This window comes from Gopherus flavomarginatus, chromosome 1 (genome assembly GCF_025201925.1).
Source record: "Gopherus flavomarginatus isolate rGopFla2 chromosome 1, rGopFla2.mat.asm, whole genome shotgun sequence".
NCBI classification, from domain to species: Eukaryota; Metazoa; Chordata; order Testudines; family Testudinidae; genus Gopherus; species Gopherus flavomarginatus.
The window spans coordinates 347,231,575-347,252,828 of NC_066617.1; the positions used below are offsets into that span (position 1 = coordinate 347,231,575).

A 21,254-nucleotide genomic window follows, 5' to 3' on the forward strand; every position below is an offset into this window, starting at 1 on the left:
GGTATGAAACAAAGCCGGAAGGGTAATAATCGTACTATTGGGAGACCATGGTAATCTTGGCAATTAAGGACTCCCTAGGAGGTTAATTAAACACATTGAGAGTCAAACATTTCACAAAATGTTTCAAGTATGTCATAAAAACGTGCCCACCTTAGACAGCTCAGTTCTGAACCGTCAACAGCCTATTTGTTTTTGTCATGCTGAACTTGCCTCCAAGTATGCTGCAGAAATGGCAAATGTTAACTTTTAATTAGCAAATGAAAAGACCGACTAGGTCATCTAGTTCATCTCCCTGTCAATGCACAATTCTATTCCCTGCAGTAAATTTTTGCCCACTTGGCCCAGTTTAGTATTAAAAGTCTCAAGCAACAGAGCTCCTTCCACTCTCTTCAAGAGGCTATTCCAGACCTTGCTGTTTGCATTTCTACTTTCCCGATTGCCTACACTTTTCTGTGCTCAGTTTCATCCTATTAATCCCAATTATAAACCTCCTGGATCACCTAAACACTTTCTCTCATTCCTTTATGTATGCACCCTTCAAAAACTTGTAGACCAATCAATATCTTTCAAACTGGACAAAAATCTGAGGAAAGCATCCAGCCCAGCGGGCTAAAGCCTGAGTTTTATAAATAATACGAGAGAGTTCCCCTCTGCCTCCACCATTGAAGATGTATAACGCTTCCCTTTTTAAGGGGTGAATCCTTTGGAAAATTGGCATCTGGCGTGTTTCATTCAGATCCCCTGAGAAAACACAGATGCAGAAAAGACTTACAGTCCAGACTCCAATTTGTCCAATAAAAGAGATTACCTCACCCATCTTGTCTCAGACCCAAGTTTCTCATTAATATATATATTCCAAAATCTATGCCAAATTCACTTCAGCTGGCTATCTTCCCTAGCAGTAAAAGCTGAAAAATCTCCAGTTATCGGAATAAAGAATTACTTAGCTAACTTTCCAACTGAAGAAATCTCTTTAAGGAGATAAAAAATTCTTTTATTCCTCCTCATTTATTTATAGCCTGGGATATTTGGGATTGTACAGAAACATACAGAGGAAAAAAAGTTAGCAGGTCAGATAAGAAATTAACCTTCCTCTCTTGTTGCTCTGTACTAGGCCAAGTGCTTAGGATTTTCCTCAAGCAGTACTAACCAGGGGAAGGAATATCTGCAACCAGAGATTACTACATTCTTCTGCCAAATAGTGATTGTAACAAAAAAACATTCTGACCCTGCAAGGGTGCTTAATATGTCCACATATTCTTTAGTTAATACTGCTATAAGGAGAATTTGCAAAATCATATTATATGGATGGCTGTGTCTATCAGATGATCTTACACAGTAGCCCTTGTTTTCCACTTGCACCAATGTGAATCAGGAGTCATTTCAGTAAATTCAGGGCAGTTATATCACTCACTGTAAATTAGAGTGAGATCAGAATCAAGTCCCGTATATGGAAAAGGATGGGAACATTTTATCACATGGTTTTTAGAGCGATGAGGAAGAAATCAAGTATTCGACCTGGCAATGCACAGGTACAGTTTTGTGAGAGTTACACATATTACAGATAGTTATTCAGATGAGAGGACACTATGGAGAGGGAGTTGAAATAAATCTTCCACTGCAAAGAGTAATTTCTTACTTGGAAACTGTAGTTGATAGGTTTAAATTTGAAATTTCAAAAATGATTCATCTTGATGATCCAGCCAGTGAGCAAAACCAGAGTTTACTTCCACTCACATTAGGGTTTTGCATATAGATTCAAGATGCAATCTCAGGCCTCAATCCTTCAAAAATTTAAACGTTTAATTGCACAATGGGAACAATCCCATGTACCAGCGGTTTTCAAACTTTAGCAACCTGAGGACCCCCATTTTGATTTAAAATATTTCAGGGACCCCAAACCCTCCCGCTCAGCCCCAGGCCCTGCCTCCACTACACCGCTTCCCCCAAGGCCCCACCCTTGTCCCACCTCTTCCTGCCTCCCTGCTCACTCCATCCCTCCTCCCTCCATCACTCACTCTCCCCCCACCCTCACTCACTTTCAGCAGGCTGGGGATAGGGGGTTTGGGTGCAGGAAGGGGTTCGGGCTCTGGGTTGGGAGTTTGGCTTCAGGAGGGTGCGAGCTCTTGGATGGAGTTTGGGTACAGGCTCTGGGCTGAGGCAGGGAGTTGGGGTGCAGGATGGGGTGCAATGGCCAATGGGAGCTGCGGAGTTGGTGCAAGGGGCAAGAATAGCAGGAGGAGACCTGTCCTTCCCCCCACTCCCCATCACAGGGGTCACAGGGACGTGCCGGCTGCTTCTAGGAGTGGTGCAGGGCCAAGGCAGGCAGGGAGCCTGCCTTAGCCCCACTGCACTGCCGGACTTTTACTGGCCTAAAATCTTCCGGTTTGGGTTCAGTAGCCTCCTGGAGATAGAGGGGGAGGAGCTGAGGGAGGGAGGGGGAGGAGTTGATCAGTGAGGTCTGCAGACCCCCTGGAATTCCTTTGGAGACCCCCAGTAGTCCATGGACCCCAGTTTGAGAAATGCTGCCATACAGCACTAATCACAGGGTGCAAAGTTATCCATGTGCAGAAGTCTTTGCAGAATAAGGGCCTTCCAAACTGCATTAGAAATTCATTAAAGGGACATAGATGACTGAAATATCACATGCTTCTCTGAAATATTTTAACTTATTGTTACAAGTAACAAAAAATTGCTACAACCAAAAGAGATTAGAGAAAAAATGAATATCTGTCTATTTCTAGTTTGTTCATGTGTTTGAAAGCATTTTGTGAATTGTCGACTGAATTATTTCCCCTGTATAGTTAGTCTGGTTCCCCTCTTTGTGATAGCAACAGGAGAGGGTAAAGCATTGTCTTAGAAATAGGGAGAAAAAATGGTTCTACTGAAAATTAACATGGAAAATTAGACAACAGGGGTAATATCACAAACAAGCTTTAAACTCATTATTCAAAATTGGAAAGATTTGAAGATGGAGGTACTCTTTTAACATGTATTCCCCATCAGAATTACCTCGAGAAAATGCTCTGCCTGCTGCTCTCGATCCAATTTTCTTGATGTTGTCGTAATCAGACCTGTGGAAAAAGGAGAACATTTGGTTGTCAATATCTGCTGGAGCAACGTAAGTCTCTCCACTGACCATACGAAACAAGTTCATCTGCTGAATTCTCCAAAAGTGTGTGTGGGGGGATTTGGAACAGTATCATGCCTAGTTTTCTTGATGTCTCTCCGACATCACCACAGTCAGGGTTTGCCTGAAAATGAATCTGTAAGAGGAAAAAAGAATACAATATTAAAAACTGAAAATGGGTTACAATTGTGTTTATATAGTTAATACACTGTAGTTAGTATGGTGAATTAAAAAACCTCAGTAAAGAATCACTAGCTGTTTTGTAATTAGGAATTTTAATTAACATTTGCATATGAGTGAAATCTTACAGTAAGTACCTCATTAAAGATTTTTGAGTTCTTGAATAATTAATGGGATAGGCTGCCGATTACTTCTGTGCCAAAGATCGGTCTTCTGTTATTTAAATTTCAGATAGGTTTTTGATCTCTCTTTTTTGTTATTATATTTGACAAAGAAGGTTATTTCTGTAATAGCTACTTGTATGCATAATGATTGCCAGCTCTTGTGCATTGACGATTTTGTACGACGTCATCATTTTGTTCCATGTATAAAGAGCTTTTAAACAAAGTAACTTTTTACATTAAAAAGATCAAGACATCTTTACTTTAAACAATGCTCTTCTATACACTAATAACCTCATGCAGGATTTAGACTTAGCAAAGAAAATATGAGACACTCTCACAGACTTTACTACGTTGTTAAAAATAATTTTAGCTTTTATTTTTCCTCAGTAGCAATTAAAAGTTTCCACTTCTACCTCACACAAAGTGTTCTTTGAATAGCAGGATACATTGTGTGCTGTCTTGGAGGTAGATTCTGACTAGTGTTCAGAGACCAGAATCCCAGAGGTATATATTTTATTGAAGACAATGCCAATGTACCATATACTTTGCAAGAATTCATCCTTCACATTTGCTAGAAAAACAGAAGCAGTAATATCCCATGGCTGAGCTAAAAGACTTACTTGTTTAATGAGAGGATTTACCCTTATGATGACCATGATTTTGTTCAGAATAATAATTGTTATTAATTATAATTATTATATCCTACATTTATATTGTGCCTTTAATCTCAAAGCACTCTAAAGCACTTTACACACTGTCACTTTCTACTTAGGAGGAATCACTTCACTCACCAGTAAAATAGGGGCTATAACTAGGAGCAATGGGATTAAATTAACAAAGGGAAGTTTTTCCTGATATTTCAGACTAACAGCGAGATCTATTAGACTGAAAAACAGACTCCCAAGAGAAAGTGTTAGAAACTAGACTAGACTTGACAAAGCATCAGAACAAATTGTATACTGTGTTATTGAGAATAATCCTGTGCTGGAAAAGGATGACAAAGACATGCAGCAGGCTGTTTCGATCTCAGATGGTTATAATTTTGTTATCTGGGCGGTAAGATGACTGCAGTTGTGTGGATTTAGGAAGGCATCACAGTGGATGACAGGTTTGTGCCATGCATGCAACTCTGTATTCTGTGTGAATGCAGATCATCATATATGAACTCAAGGAAGAAGTCACTACAAGCAGATGCTTGTTTTCAGCAACACCTTGTAAGAGCAACTGCCCCTTACAAGCAACATTTCCCCTGGGAACACATTCTCTACTGTGACTTATCAACACTCCCTAATAACAGCAACAGTTGCTTAGGAGCAACATAGCAAAAGGGCACTGATATAGTGCTACTAATGGGCATTCACTGTATTTAAGAAAATATTTCAGTACCAACAAGATTTTAAAGTGGAACTCATTAAACCCTTTTGTGACATTCAGACACCACTACAGACACCTGTGCTCAGCAAGGGCATGTATCAATAGAGCTCTCACTATTGCTGAAAATATGACATCTCTTTATATGCCCTCCCACTCTCTTTTTGCGAAGGCACTATTTATAAATGGTACCCAACTTCTTCTTAAGCCAGAAATGTATATGCACAAAGAGTATGGACTGAAGGTTGGATAGTCAAATGCATCCTATACCTTCTCAAACGGTTTTGCACGCGTGCGGCATGGCCAGTCATTACAGTGAGTGATATGATTAGGGTTGCCAAATTTCTAATCGCATGAACCCGAACACCCTTACTCTGTCCCCTGCTTCGCCCCTTCTGAGGCCCCACCCCCCACTCACTCCATCGCTTGCTCTCTCTCACCCTCACTCACTTTCACCAGGCTGAGGCAGGGGGTTGGGTGCAAGAAGGGGTGAGGGCTCTGGCTGGGAGTACAGACTCTGAGGTGGGGTCAAAAATGAGGGGCTTGGGGTGCAAGAGGGGGCTCCAGGCTGGAGCCAAGGGTTCAGAGTGTGGGAGGGGGGTGTGGGCTCTGGCTGGGGGTGGGGCCGGGAATGAGAGGTGTGGGGTGCAGGAGGGGGCTCAGGGCTGGGGCAGGAAGCTGGGGTGGGGGAAGGGATGCGGGAGGGGGGCTCAGGGCTAGGGCAGGTGGCTGCGTGTGGACTCTGGGAGGGAGTTAGGGTTCCAGAGGGGGTTCCGACCTAGGGCAGGAGGTTGGGGTGCAGGCTCCACCTGGGCGACGCTTTCCTCAGGCGGCTCCCGGTCTGGGGTGTAGCAGGTCTATGGAGGCTCCCTGCCTGCCCTGGCTCCACAAGGCTCCTGGAACCTGCAGCATGGCCCCTCTCTGGCTCCTAGACGAAGGGGCCAAGGGGCTCTGAGCGCTGCCTGCGCCCACAGGCATCACTGCCACAGCTCCCATTGGCTGCGGTTCCTGGCCAATGGGAGCTGCAGAGCTGGCACTCGGGGTATGGGCAGCATGCGAAGCCCTCGTGGCCGCCCCTTTCCCTAGGAGCCGGACATGCTGTCCACTTCTGGGAGCCGCATGTAGCCAGACCAGGTAGGGAGCCTGCCTTAGCCTCGCTGCACTGTTGACTGGAGCCACTAGGGTCCCCTTTTTGACTGGACATTCTGGTCAAAAACTGGCTGCCTCGCAACCCTAGATATGATTTCTACCCCTCAGAGAGAGCACATCTTACTCTCCTTTTGAAATGAAAGGTTCACAATGGACTGTTCAAGCTAAACCTTCCAGTTGGTAGAACACCCTGGCACCTGCCACTGGACAGGCAAAAGGGACGGTCACTATGACCAATTTTCACAAGTGCGCTTTTGTAAGTTTGTTGGGTTTTTTTAAGCTACAGACATTGGTATTACAGTTCTATCCAGAAGCCTCAAATACTTCAGGCTCCCATTCTGCTATGTGTTCTTCACAGCAGGCGCTGTCTGTGTGTTTGTTCAGTGCCTAGCACAGTGGGACTCCGTTCTTGGCTGGCACTTAAGCACTACTGTAATAAACATGATTAATGATATAATAATAAATACAAACACATAGCAAGTCCCTAGAATGGTTCATATAATTTCAATGAAATGGCTACAGGAAAAGAAGAGCAGCCATTAGACTCCACATTGAACAATGCTTAGTATACGCTCTTCAATCAAACAATCATCTTACCCAGAGATGGCTATAAATGTTCCCTATAAAGGCTGTTGATGTTGGTCCAATTATATCAGCCCCCAAGAGTGCCTTCAGCTGAATTTCATGGGTTTTAGTGAGAGCAGAATTCAGCCAATGGTGTTGTAACATTATTTCCCTTGCCAAGTTTATTAATGTAACAAATAAGTGAAAGTAATAGTACTCAGCACATTTTAAATCTTCCAAGCATTATACACACCTTAACCAATCCATCTGCACAACGTCTCAGTGAGTATCATCCTCATTTGAAAGGTGGGGAAACTGAGGCAACTTGACTAATGTCACCCAGCAGGGCAGTGGTAGATGTGACAGTAGTGCTTTATTTATTGATAGCTGGTGGAGCTGGCGGGTTTAGGACTACTACCATGCCCCACCCCATCCAGAGGAGAAGATAATTTGCTGCTCTGTCTGAAGGGCAGCCCCATTTCTGAGTTGCCAGCTGGGAATTGTTCAGTCAGTCTCTCCCTGGCTGTCAGGCAGCGGTAAGGGAGGATGCTTGCTGCTCCTCACATTCAGACGTCAAGAGGAGTCATCTCCCCGCCACCCCCACCGGACACCAAACAGGAAGAAGGTCCTCTCCTCGGGCTTGGGGAGGGCTTTGTAATCACAGAAGTGTGTTGGGCCAGCCAGCTTCAGGGGCTCGGTCCAGAGTCTTGGCTGTACACGAGCATGGGCAATGCTGAGAGATTTCCTGCTTTCATTCAAACCATCCTATTAACTGACCTTCTAGCACATCTGCTCCCAGCCAAGCACTCTAAGTGGGGAGTCAGCTAAACTTTTGTGAACTTCAAAACAGATTCGATCCAGGTCAAATTCTGGGTCCAGAGAGGCCTGACTAGACTAGTCTTAATTTGCACTTTTACAGAGCCTTTCATCCATGGATCTCAAAGCAATTTATAAGCATCCTCTGCAGGATAAACAACTATTATTATCCTCACGTTACAGAGAAGCTGAGACACAGGTAAGCGACTCACCTTAGGTCACAGAGTGAATAAGTGACCCCACCAGGAACAGAACTCTGAACTCCTGACTCCATGTCTGCTGTTCTAGACATTGCACAACAAACCCTCTTTGAACCAGTTCACTAACCTTTGCTGTTAATGTACGTATACTGCAGCGAACACGTTCACATAGGAACAGTTCCGAGTTCAACAATGAGGCTAGCACTCTGCAATGGTAAAATATGGACATGGAATAATTAATATTAAAATAAGCAAGCCAGAGAGTGCCAAAAACTGTTAGCCCTTGTGTTTAGCTTTTTAGTTTTGCTGATTTGTGTCGTCATGGGTATTTGTGTGATATGCAAAAAACAGGTTTATTTTTTACTTAAAATGATTCCTTTGTGATTTAATTTTTTTAAAACAGTAGTTTTGCTTGGATGGTTAATCATGTGTTTATACAGCTTTTTAAATTGTATTTGGGGAAATACCCAAAAGTACTTATTTGCATTACGGGCCTGATGCCATTTAGGTTTCAAAACAGAAAGCTAGATTCTCAGCTAGTGTAAATCAGTGTAGCTCCGCTGAAGTCAAAGGAACCACATCAATTTACAAGCTAAGGATTTCGCTGAGAGGATTTTGTTTTTTTAATTTTTGGTCTGCTTATCTATAATCGTGAGTATATGAAAAACTCACTGTAAATCACTACTTTTTGTGTAACAAGGAAAAAAGTATTTTTTAATAAATTGCATCAAAAGTAATTTTTAGGCAAAAATCTGACAGTCCATGTCCAATTTCCCCATCCATTATTTTATTGGTATATGCAAGTTGTACTTTCTTTGAATGCATAAAATGTCATTTAACTCCTACCAAAGCTGCAAATCAAAATTAAGTTCTGCCAACCTTTCCGATAGTTTACCATGTACAGTACTGAAAATGTAAACATCTTTTATAGGACCTTTGTTACGCTAACACAAAGCTCATGTTTCTTGGCGGCTTATATGATTAACTTGACAAGGAATGTAGGTCTGATATGCAGGCTGAGAGAGTATCTTGTGTAAAAGCAGACAGGTAAAGGAGAAGCTAATAAAGGGGTCGGCAACCTTTCGGAAGCGGTGTGCCAAGTCTTCATTTATTCACTCCAATTTAAGGTTCCGCGTGCCAGTAATACATTTGAACATTTTTAGACTGTCTCTTTCTCTAAGTCTATAATATATAACTAACCTATTGTTGTATGTAAAGTAAATAAGGTTTTTAAAATGTTTAAGAAGCTTCATTTAAAATTAAATTAAAATGCAGAGCCCCCCTGGCTGGTGGCCAAGACCCGGGCAGTGTGAGTGCCACTGAAAATCAGCTCGCGTGCCACCTTTGGCACGCATGCCATAGGTTGCCTACCCCTGAGCTAATACATGACTTTTCACCAACACTGAATCTACCCTTTTAAGTCTAAGATGGAACTGATGTTGATTAAAATGGAGGATGACAAATAAACAAATGAGGAAATAATGCTACAACTGTACTCTTCAAAGATGTGATACCAGAATCCCATATTTAATGGGCACAGGATTTAAATAAAGGTCCTAAAAAGTATCATCAAGAGCAGACAGACTACACTGTGCTGGGCACATGCAGCCCTGGCTTGCACCCTCGGAAAGCCCAGCTGTCCCTAGGTTGTTAACATCCATATTGTATAGGTCAGTATTTCTACGCCTTCTTCAACAGCAAGGGAACAGGATATGCAGGATTTGTGATGAGCAGTATACGTAGGATTGCTCCTCCTACATGTACTGTCTCATGCAGTTGCAAACCAGGTGAAACTGGATCCCAACTCCAGTACTACCAAAGCAAAACAAAGAACAAAACAATAAAGGGACATGCAGACTGGCATAATAGGATTTGAGAAACCAAACGGCAAGGGATGAAATTACTGATTTCCATCCTCCTCCTCCATTAGCCTGGGCATATGGGCATTTAAGAGTAGTAGTCCAACAGCAACACAAATGATCTGCCTAGGTCCTGCTTATCATTATGGCAGCCGGCAGAAAAATACTTTCCAAAATGTGTTGGTAGCTGCTTTACAAAACTCAAGATGATACCTCTGCTCTTGGAGCCTAGAAGTAGAGATGGCCCCTTGTCCAATGTACCCTGATTGCTAATACTCCTTCTAAGGTAATTCCCCTAATCAAACCTGCCAGACCCTTTTAAGGAATTTTAAAACCATGCTGCCAAATACTACTCAGCTACACACAGTGAGTTACTGGATTAGCAGCTAAAAAGTTGTAATTTAAACTGCTGCATACCCACTGCATTACTAGCTCCAGCTTCCTTCCTAATGTGCTGGCTACCTTAAGTTTAAAGCACCAGTTAACTCAAACTAGACATTTTTGTGCGTGGACAGGAGTGTGGGTTAGGGGCAACACTCGAGTTACACCTTGAGTTAACAATGCAGTGAAGACAAACCGTTAGGTTAATCAATTTTTCATAATCTTATTTAATATGTATTATTCTAAATGTTTGCATAAAAATATTTGGAATATTCTCCACTGCTATCAATTATTTACATACACAGTCTGATTGGTTAATACCCTATGAGGAAGTAAACAAACCTGTGGACTCATCATATAACTATCTTCAGCCAGGATTTTCTTCCTGTGTATAAAAATCAATACATATCATCCTTACATATATTTGACTTCTGAGAAATATTCTTTTAGTGGATCTTAGGTACCAAGGCATCTAAGGACTGAAAGTTAGTTTGCCGCAAATATTCTTTCACACAGAATATCTGAGTCTCCCTCATAGGTCTAATACTAATACTAATCCAGGGAAAGCTCAGTAGCTTTTTCCAATGAAATGAAATTATTTTGATTCTAACTGTAGGGCCAGATCCTGATAACCTTATTCAAGCTGAGCTGCAATTGACAAGGCCAGACGCAATTTGCCACAAATTGTAAAGCCTTTATGGCAAAGCCACATGGACTGATACTATATAGATTATAGCTGAGATCTCAGCCCGAAGCTTTGCTATATCCTTGTTTCATGGGAAAGCTTTCCTCTCACTAAGATATTGATCCTGGCCTCCAAATATATAGACTTAGAGATGGTACCTAGAATATAAAACTAGGGAGCTTCCTCCACAGAATTGTCACCGGTCTGTGCTCATTAAGGAGTTTTTGCACCTTCCTTGTCACAGATGCATATTCCCAGATTTTTAACTGCTGCTCTCAAGTGCTGCAATGAACAAAGATACAGTAAGAAGAAGACCCACCAGGTTATCAAAGCAACTTCCAGAGGATAGCCTTTGAAGACTAGGTCCAGGTCCCAGCAGTCAGATGCTTAATAGGTCTATGCCTAAACAAAATAGTGAAGCTGACCCATAGTTTGAGAGCAAGAGGAAATTGACAGCATAGGCTCCAATGTTCATACTGATCTGTATCTGGGGTAGGATCCTGACCGACCAAAATAGAAATAGTGTGAGTGAACTGACACTAATTCCTAGTTGGCCTAGACAATCATATTTCTTGCTGCAGAAGTGTTCCTCAGCTAAAAGAAGGCTGGCCCTTCGACATAGGAGGCTTTCCCAGATGTAAGGAAGCAGCTGATTCTCTACTAGAAACTTCAGAACTGGACATTCCTTCTCTAAAACAGATCTTACCTTAAAGGGGAGTAATCAAGGAAGCTTTAAATAGGTTAATAACTGACCACATTCTGAGAGACTTACTTCCTGTGTGCCATAAAATACCACGACAATGATTCCTTCTCTTTGAGAGCGTGTATAGCTTTTTTTAATAGTTTTGATGCAGAACCCATACTCTAGTGCACCACTATTTGTTCTTTCCGCAACAGAAGGTTGTTCTGGAAAAGTCCAAGTATCCTTCCTAGAATCTGTATGTATATGATTTCCTAGCAGAAAACCAGTTTCTTTCTTTCCCCATAGCTTCTCAAATACATACACTTGGTTCTCTTGTTCAAAGAAGAATGGCAGGCCATCTTTTTTCAAATTGCTTGAACTCACTTGATTGAGAGTGAGATTTCTAAAAGTGCCTAGACTTGGAACTTGTGCTTCTAAATCACTTAGACACTTTTGATAATCCTATGCTCGGTCTCAGTCTTAGAAATTTCACCATCGGTGGTGAAGGCCTGTAGATTCTAACAAAGAAAATAGCATCTAAAGGTCCCTCACAGGAGACTGAAACATTTATCTTTCTCTACCTAAACCCTCAAAGTCCTGAGGAGAGCCTCATTTTTGGAACCTGGCCTCAGGTTGATCAAAAGCCTAATTTCTCTTCACAGGATATGAGGATTCTGCCTCCAGCTTCTTTAAGGTAGAACCAAACACGAACACTAGACTAGGATCCAAGCTCTAAACGGAAGAAGAGAGAATCAAAGGTAGCTGTAGGCTTCCATACTGGAATCTCAACCACCAATGAAACTTGAGTTTCAGGGAGAACACAAAGTATATCCTGTAGCCCAGGAAGCCCTTTATTTTAACCTGCCTCCTAAAAGTGAGATTGTCAAGGTTTTTTCCCCACTTTGAACTTTAGCGTCCAAAAAGTGGGGACCTGCATGGACTCTTCTAAGCTTAATTCCTAGCTTAGATCTGATAACGCTGTCACCAGCCAAAATATAGTGTTTGGCACACTTCCTGTTCCCCCAAAATCTTCCCTGGGGAACCCAAGACCCAAACCCCTTGGGTCTTAAAACAAGGAGAAATAAACCATGCCCCCTCCTATCCCCCCCCCCCAGACTTTGCCCACCCAGGGTTGCCTTGGGAAGCTATACAGATCCAAACTCCTTGGATCTTAAAACAAAGAGGAATTAACCATTCCCTTCCTTCCCCCCCCCCCACCAATCCCTGGTGAGTTTAGGCTCAATCCCTTGGATTCCAAAACAAGGAAAAATCAATCAGGTTCTTAAAAAGAAAGCTTTTAATTAAAGAAAGAAAAAATAAAAATTATCTCTGTAAAATCAGGATGGTAAATGCTTACAGGGTATTCAGATTCATATAGACTAGAGGGACTTCCCCCCCAGCCTGAGATTCAAAGTTATAGCAAACAGAGGTAAAAATCCTTCCAGCAAAAGACACATTTACAAGATAAGAAAACAAACATAAGACTAATCCGCCTTTTCTGGCTAGTACTTACTATTTTGAAACATGAGAGACTGATTCAGAAAGACTGGAGAAAACTTGGGTGTATGTCTGGTCCCTCTTAGCCCCAAGAGTGAACAACCCCCAAAACAAAAAGCACAAACAAAGACTTCCCTCCACCGAGATTTGAAAGTAGCTTGTCCCCCCATTGGTTCTCTGGTCAGGTGTCAGCCAGGTTCGCTGAGCTTCTTAACCCTTTAAAGGTAAAAGAGACATTAACCCTTAACCATCTGTTTATGACAGAGATGTTCAAATCTCTTTGCTCATTTAAGGTGAAAGGAACTAGGTCAGGTATCCTAGCTTAGCATCTGCAACAAAAGCTGCTGTGGATTTAGCCATTCATGGAATTGTCCAACATAATGCATCTAGTGGGAAAGATAAGAGACTGTTTCATCAGTGAAAAATTCACTTTATAAAAAAGTGTTCTGAGCCTGTTCTTAATAATTCTAGGTAAGGTGATTTTAATAGGCAGAAACCAACGCCTGTTGGTCAGCTCCTATCGGGCACTGATTTCTAAAAGGTGGGACAAGCAATTGAAAATATCTGGTACAGGTATGGAGATATCAGCCCAACAATGAAATAGAAGAAGAAACTAATGCTTGTGCTCTCAGGAAAAAAAATTCCTGACTGAAGAAGTCAAAGGACAGGTAATAAATATTGCCAATTAACAGGAGTTTACTAACTCAAATGATCAGAAATTCATTCCTGAAAAGAAGATGATGGGCCTTCTAGAAGACCAAAGTACACAGCAATTATAATCACAAGTCAGCATAGAACTTTCATTCATGAACTGTATTCAGGAAACAGCATAAAGAGACAGGATACTTTTGTTCAGAAGCACAGCCATCAACTGTAAACATCCTTGTTTTCCCCTGATGGTACAGAATTAAACCTGCAAGCCTAGGTTGATCAAGGAGGGTCACTAGAATAAATTATGTTTTTCAGTAGTGCATGTTGGAGTATAAAATTGTCCAGTATCCATGATAGTAGAAGTGCAGAAATGGTTAGCAATAATCAGGGCAACTCTATTATCCACGCTGAGCAAGAGGCATTTTAAACACTCTAACAGCCCATTCATCTAGCGTAAGAAATTAGCGATTGACATAGTGAAATTGCATATCAAAGATAAATTATAGAATATAATTTAAATTTGACTTGGGGATGTAAACAAACATATCATTTTATATAATTACACATGTAAACCTCTAATTTAAGAGAATGAATTCTGATCCTAAATGAATGATCCTATATTGAAAAAAAAATTAGGAAAACAGACTGTGTAATTACTTTAAAGATTACTGCATTACTGGTTTTGCTGAGATGACAATGAGACTGAAATGACCTCTCTCTCTGAAATAAGCGAAACGTAAAATGCTACCGCTTTAAAAACATTAACATTTTCTTTTTAACATGTGGTTATATTAAAAAACAACAACAAAACCCCCAAACAGTTGAAATTGCACCTTTTCCTTTCACTTACTTGTCCCTGATGCATTTCCTGAGAGATAGCTGCTTAATTTAAAGGACAAAAAGGCGGATTCCTACAGTAAAGAGATGATAATTAAAATTCTAGACTTGACAAAATAAAGTGAAGGTAAACACAGTAAGGGAGGCAAAATGAGAGGATGGACACTAACAAGGCTTTTGATACTGTCTCGCATGACCTCATAAACAAACTGGAGAAATACAACCTAAATGGAGCTACTATAAAGTGGGTGCACAACTGGTTGGAAAATCATTCGCAGAGAGTACTTATCAGTGGTTCACAGTCATGCTGGAAGGGCATAATGGTTCTGCGTCGGTTCTGTTCAATATCTTCATCAATGATTTAAATAATGGCATAGAGAGTACACTTATAAAGTCTGCGGATGATACCAAGCTGGGAGGGGTTGCAAGTGCTTTGGAGGATAGGATTAAAATTCAAAATGATCTGGACAAACTGGAGAACTGGTCTGAAGTAAATAGGATGAAATTCAATAAGGACAAATGTGAAGTACTCCACTTAGGAAGGAACAAACAGTTGCACACGTACAAAATGGGAAATGACTGCCTACGAAGGAGTACTGTGGAATGGGATCTGGGGGTCATAGTGGATCACAGGCTAAATGAGAGTCAGCAGTGTAACCCTGTTGCAAAAAAAGCAAACATCATTCTGGGATGTATTAGCAGGAGTGTTGTAAGCAAGACATGAGAAGTAATTCTTTTGCTCTACTCCGTGCTGATTAGGCCTCAACTGGAGTATTTTGTCCAGTTCTGGGCGCCACATTTCAGGAAAGACATGGACAAATTGGAGAAAGTCCAGAGGAAGGCAACAAAAATGATTAAAGGTCTAGAAAACATGACTTACAAGAGAAGATTGAAAAAAGTGGGTTTGTTTAGTCTGGAGAAGAGAAGACTGAGTGGGGACATGGTAACAGTTTTCAAATACATAAAAGGTTGTTACAAGGAGGAGCGAGAAAAATTGTTCTTCTTAACCTCTGAGGACAGGGCAAGAAGCAATGGGCTTAAATTGCAGCAAGAGCAGTTTAGGTTGGACATTAGGAAAAACTTCCTAACTGTCAGAGTGGTTAAGCACTGGAATAATTGCCTATGAAGGTTGCGGAATCTCCATCATGGGAGATTTTTAAGAGTAGGTTGGACAAACACCTGTCAGGGATGGTATAGATAATATTTAGTCCTGCCTTGAGTGCAGGGGACTGGATTAGATGACCTCTCGAGGTCCCTTCCAGTTTTATGATTCTATGATAAGAACAGGTTTCCATTATTTTTAGCATGTTTGCTTCTTGATGGTACTGTTTCTCTGTTTCTGTGGAGGTTAAGACACGAGTGTTGAGTGTGTAGAGACAGGACCAAGTTTTCAAAAACAGATGCCTGATTTGTGCTAACAAAATCGGAACATACACCAGTTGGGTGCACAAAGCCTGCAAGTGACATGCAAATCTGATACATGAACAAATTCCCTGTTTACAGACCCAAATGTAGTTTTTACAGGTGCAGGCTTTGAAAAGTTGGCCCATGTAGTTTGAGATCTTTCAGGAAGCCAGACAGCATATACATGACAGCTATTCAGAGGTGCTGTGACAGCAATTACGGTTTAGGCTTTTCAAAATCATAACAGTATTTGGGCTCATTGTATAGAAAACGGTGACTTTTTACATCCCATGCCAGGGCCTCTGATGTTCGTCATTAATCAAAATTAATGGAGGGAGAATGGATGCTGCTACTGGTATTCAGTCTCTGCCTATTCCGTATGCATTTTATTATGTATCCAGGCTAAACATGTACTCTATTCTATTCTGCCTAACAAACTCTAAAACTGAAACAAGCCAAACTCTTATTTCTCTAATGCAACCAAGTGCCTCACTATGAATATCAGCATGCGATAGAAATCAAACACCACCACATAATTGCAACGCCCAACGCCAAACTGCAAACATCCCTGTGTAACTGTTAAAACAGGTCTACAAAAAGATATTTTACCTGACAGTGCAGGCATTTTACTGAGAATACTAACGTATACTGGAGTCATCTCAGCTTCTGATACAAGTACATATTGACATTACAAGATAATCTCAGAGAATAAGAATATTTGGCAGAAGAAGAAAATGATAATAAACCCTATAATAACTAGTCTACCAGCCAGTCTGGTCTTCTCAAGGAAGCTTGTGAACACCAGGGCATTACTTGTGTGCCAAACTGTTGTCTGAATTATACAGATATAACAGAGCGGAATATGACTTTTATATCCATAAATTGACTCCCAAGAATTTATTTCTCATTCTCCTCCTCTATATCTTGGATGGTAAACTTTATATTTAGAATATGCAAAGGGAACACAACACCCATATTCCACTAAAGAACTCCCAGATCCTCACATATTGGCAGCATTTTTCTTCTGATCTGTTTGGGAACTTACATCTATCAATGCATGGTACTTATGTTGCCCCTATTCCTGCAGTAACTGGGCATCTCACAACGTATTTAGCCTTACAACACCCCTTTGAGGTGGGGAACTGCTATGAGCCCCATTTTACAGATAACGGAACTGAAATGCACAAAATGTGAGTTTCCCAAAGTCACATAGGAAGTTTGTGGTACTACAGAGAACTGAACTCTGGTATGATACCAGTCAGCTCTGTGTTCTTGGGGAACCAGGGCGCAAGTATCCAGCCTGTCTGACTCATAAAAGATACCCCCCCACCAGCTTCTGCTTAAACCAAAACCTATCAGAGAAAAGACTTGCAGAGAGCAGTGAAGGGCAGTGGGAGATACATCTAGATCCCTCCTGACAAGGGTGACAAGATTAAGACATCTCCATTAGCATACAAAATTGCGAGCAGAGACAACTCCCCTAGCCTCATCTGCATGGAAGATGGGACAGGGATACATCTCAATTTACATACAGAATGGAGAACAGAGAACCACACTGAACTCTGGAACAAGAAAAAGTAGGGAAGCACTGCATCCTGGGAATCTCTGCTCCAGATGCTAATGAACCTATGCCTGCACACACCCAGCTCAGCAGTTACCAGTTACCAGTTCATTGTAGTAATGAATCCTTAATTGATATCCAAACACTGAAGCAGCCTACCTGCATTGTGAGATCCCTGGAAGAAAACACCACCTATAGCCCAGAGTGATCAGCTCCTACTGTCTAGCCTAAAGAAAAACCCTTGAGTCATCAGTTTACCTGTAAACAAATCTAGTGTTCTCCCTCCAACTATCGTATTTTCTCTACAAAAATCCCTACTCACCCTCTAGTCAGGGTTCTGATGCTTAGATCCAAACTATGCATCAGTTCCACTGGGACTCCATCTTCTCCTGACTGATTGTGCTGGGGGCTCTGCCTGTCTCCTGCCCTCAGGACCTGAGCTACCACCATCACCTGGGAACTCTGACCATTTCAAGCTTCAGTGAGCGGTGAGATCCCCTTCTCTTTCTCTCTCTCTCTCTGTTTTCCTTTCTACCTTATGTGTTAACCTTTAATAATGTATGTTATGTTTGTTTAGACTCTCCTTGTGTAGTTATCACTATTATTCAATAAATAACTTCTATGGTTAAGTTGGTTGCTTCTCTCTCTCTCTTGCTGAACTTTACTCTTTTGTGTTTTTAGCTTCCCCCATTCACTCTACAGCAACGCTTCTTTTACCTAAGCTAAAGATCCCTGCAGCGCCCAGAATACTGTGGGGTTTGCTCATCAAATAGGTTACTGCCAGTACAATTGTGATGTGAGAGTGGGGACAGGGATGTGCTGAATTTGGGATGCATAAGGGTAACAGCTTAAAAGTGCTGCTTGACCCAGTCCATGGAGCCCAGGGGCATACAAGGAGAGGCAGCTTGAAAGTGCAGCTTCCTCCAGCCCAGTGAGTCCAAAGACATATAAGGGGTCAGCTTGACAGTGCTGACTGACCTGGTCTGCTCAGACTTGCTCTTTTAGAGAGAGAGTGTGTGTGTGTGTGCATGTTCATCCGGTTCTGGGGCTGGAGGAACCTGCAGGATACCTCCATTGGGAGGGGCCTTGCAGAAGGGAGAAGTAGAGCTCCATATGAAAACACAAGTGACACAAGCAGTACATTGATAGAATTACAGAACACACCTTGGCCCCGCTCCCAAAAGAGTAACCTGAATAAATGAGCATACCCCAAAGTAACAGACAAATATGGTAACAGGCATCCCAAAGGCTTTGGCCTGAAACACTGGATCATCCCTCTTTCCATCCTGACAACTGTCAGTGTAATACCCAAGTGGCTTCCAAATATTATGGGGGAGTGGTAGCGAGGCCCTAGTTAAGGTTGCCTCAGAGAACTTTATTTTAAACCACAGAAAACAACAATAATAATACACCTTTATTCTTCCCTCTCAGTTTGTAGGATCCTTAATTCATTGTGTGTGTTGTGTGCACAGGAAAGAAAGACCAGATCCTGTTGAAAACCAGTTAGTCTTATATGGGGTGAAGTTCACAGTCATTCTAATTTCTTGTAAGAGTGAGCTCAACTATCTGGGTGCAGCCAGGAATGTGTATGTTTACACACACAATCCCTGTCACAAACAGCTCACATTCTAAGTAGATAAATGACACATGAGAGATAGGGAAGTTGAATATTAATCAAATATATATAATTAATCTGGTTATATCTCACTAAATCAATTATCTGCCAGTACATTGGCGCATTTCGTTCCCTCCTGTTTTCTTCCTGTGGCCCACAATAGTTTAATCTCCTGAGAGCTGTAATACTTTGGTCTAATACTGGTGGTTGGGATTGGTGTGGCAGTGTTTAGTGGCCTGTGATATACAGGAGATCTGGTAGTCACTTCTAGTCTTCAACTCTATGACTCTATATAGAATTTGTATGTGCATTTGCAATTTTAAAATTATAAACTGCGATGGGGCAAGGCCAGATAGCCACAGTAAAGTACTGAGAAACAGGTATGTTAGCCCCAGACTAAACAAATCCCTAGTACTCTGGTAACCAAATGGCAGTTGCTCCAGGTTAATCAAGGCACCTGGGGCCAATTAAGATCTTTCGAGAAGGCAGTGGAGATAGCTACTTTAATTAGAACACCTGCAGCCAATCAAGGCAGGCTAATCAGGGCACCTGGGTTTAAAAAGGAGCTCACTCCAGTCAGGCAGGGAAGAGCCAGAGGAGAAGGAGCATGTGTGAGGAGCTGGGAGCAAGAAGCTGAGAGTGAGAGAGTGTACTGCTGGAGGATTGAGGAGGACAAGCATTATCAGACACCAGGAGGAAGGTCCTGTGGTGAAGTTAAAGAAGGTGTTTGGAGGAGGCCATGGGGAAGTAGCCCAGGGAGTTGTAGCTGTCATGCAGCTGTTACAGGAGGCACTATAGACAGCTGCGATCCACAGGGCCCTGGGCTGGAACCCGGAGTAGAGGGTGGGCCCGGGTTCCCCCTCCAAACCTCCCAACTCCTGATCAGACACAGGAGGAGCTGACCTAGACTGTGGGTTCCACAAGAGGGGAAGATCACTGAGGTGAACAAATCTGCCAATAAGCGCAGGACCCACCAAGGTAGAGGAGAAACTTTGTCACAAAGAATATAAAGTAAGTTTCAAAAACCTCCTAGTGCCATCACTAACAGACGATTTTGTATAGGTGTTACGGCATTCAGTAGCCCTGAGGAGTCCATGATAGCTTCAATGCCATGGAAGGATTGAACAATTAACCAAGATACTGGGGGGGGGGGGGCTGTCACAGAGGATGCAAGCTCTCAGGAATACTTCCCCACAGTGATTCGCAGGTTAAAAGTTTTACAAGTTCCTCATTTAAAGATAAATGAATAAATAAATTAGAATAAAAACATTTGTCTCCTTTGTGTTTTCCCTTCAGAAAAAAATTCAGTGCCTCCTACACAACTAATTGTTAATACGATGCCTCTGTGTAGATTTTAACAACTCCCTAGGTCACTCTTTCATTTTCAATGAGAAATTACAGCATTCCATTCTGGTTGTAATTAGCATCTAATTAGTACTTGTGGAAGTAGCTATAAATATATCTAACTCCTGGCTAGTTTAGTATCCAATACACATGATCATTATACAATTTCCTTTAATTTTTCTATGCACAAAGGCCTGCTAATGTCTAAATAGAGTGAGCCTAGCTAGCCTATGGTTATAATTTATGCCAGTTGGTTTCACCCTTTAGAAAAAAGGAAATTTGTACAACATGAAAGGGAGGAAAGAGGAGGTGGTGCTGCTCTCAGTAGTAAGAGGGTGTGCAAATAACTCACATGCCACTCTGTTGTTTAATGCATTACCAATCATTGCTTGATCTTCATTTCTAGCATATTATGACACTATAAGAAGGATGGGGAATTAAATCCTCAGTCAGTGCTTCTGTAACCCATATGCGTAGGTCACAGCATGGTGAAGCCTTGGAATTTTCTTTTATCAATTGTAGGGGAGAGGTGGACAGTTCATCCCCTAACAAACAGAGCTGTCATTTGCGCCTCCTAATCCAGACTCTCTTGTCACCTTTTAAAGGAAAGTGATTTTACATTTTTCCACCCACATTATGAATGAGCATTATACTTGACAATGGGTAAACACCTCCCTTTTCTCCCAACTGTGATCAGAATAAAGAGATTGATTGCTTATTACAAGCAATTGTCTGCAGCCTAGCAAAGACAAGGTTTATCTGGACTGCCAAAGCACCATGTTAGCAGTGCCCTTTGCTGACCGCAGATTATCAGAATCAGGTAAATCTCATCTTCATTTCTAGTAAAAACATTTTGTGGTGTGACCTTCCCTGAGCCAGATGCAGAAGGCAGAGCTGCAGAATGAAGCCTCTCATCAAGATTATGGCCTTATTTCATGACCTAATTAATACCTTGGAACTGTTAAGTTCTGTTATAATTCACAAAGTGGCTAATGAACTGCACTGGGAGCCCTGAGTTCCCTTCCCAGCACTGCCACTGTCCTGTTCTGTGACCTTACGTGAGTCACGTTGTGTTTCGGTGCCCCAGTTTCCCCTACTGTAAAAGGAGAATAACAATGCTCTTTTTGAAAAGTGCCTTGAGACCTATAAAGCAAAAGCACTGCG

General features: G+C 41.8%; 1 protein-coding gene across 9 annotated transcripts in view; it reads right to left on the minus strand.

The window, feature by feature from the left end:
- Positions 1 to 21,254, minus strand: part of FAT3 (FAT atypical cadherin 3) — a 607,093-nt gene that overhangs the window by 199,306 nt on the left and 386,533 nt on the right. For all 9 annotated transcript variants that reach the window (XM_050940215.1, XM_050940199.1, XM_050940224.1 and 6 more), the window contains exon 4: positions 3,013 to 3,074. In XM_050940215.1, coding sequence (XP_050796172.1) covers positions 3,013 to 3,074 — 62 coding nt within the window. The remainder of the gene's footprint in view (positions 1 to 3,012; positions 3,075 to 21,254) is intronic.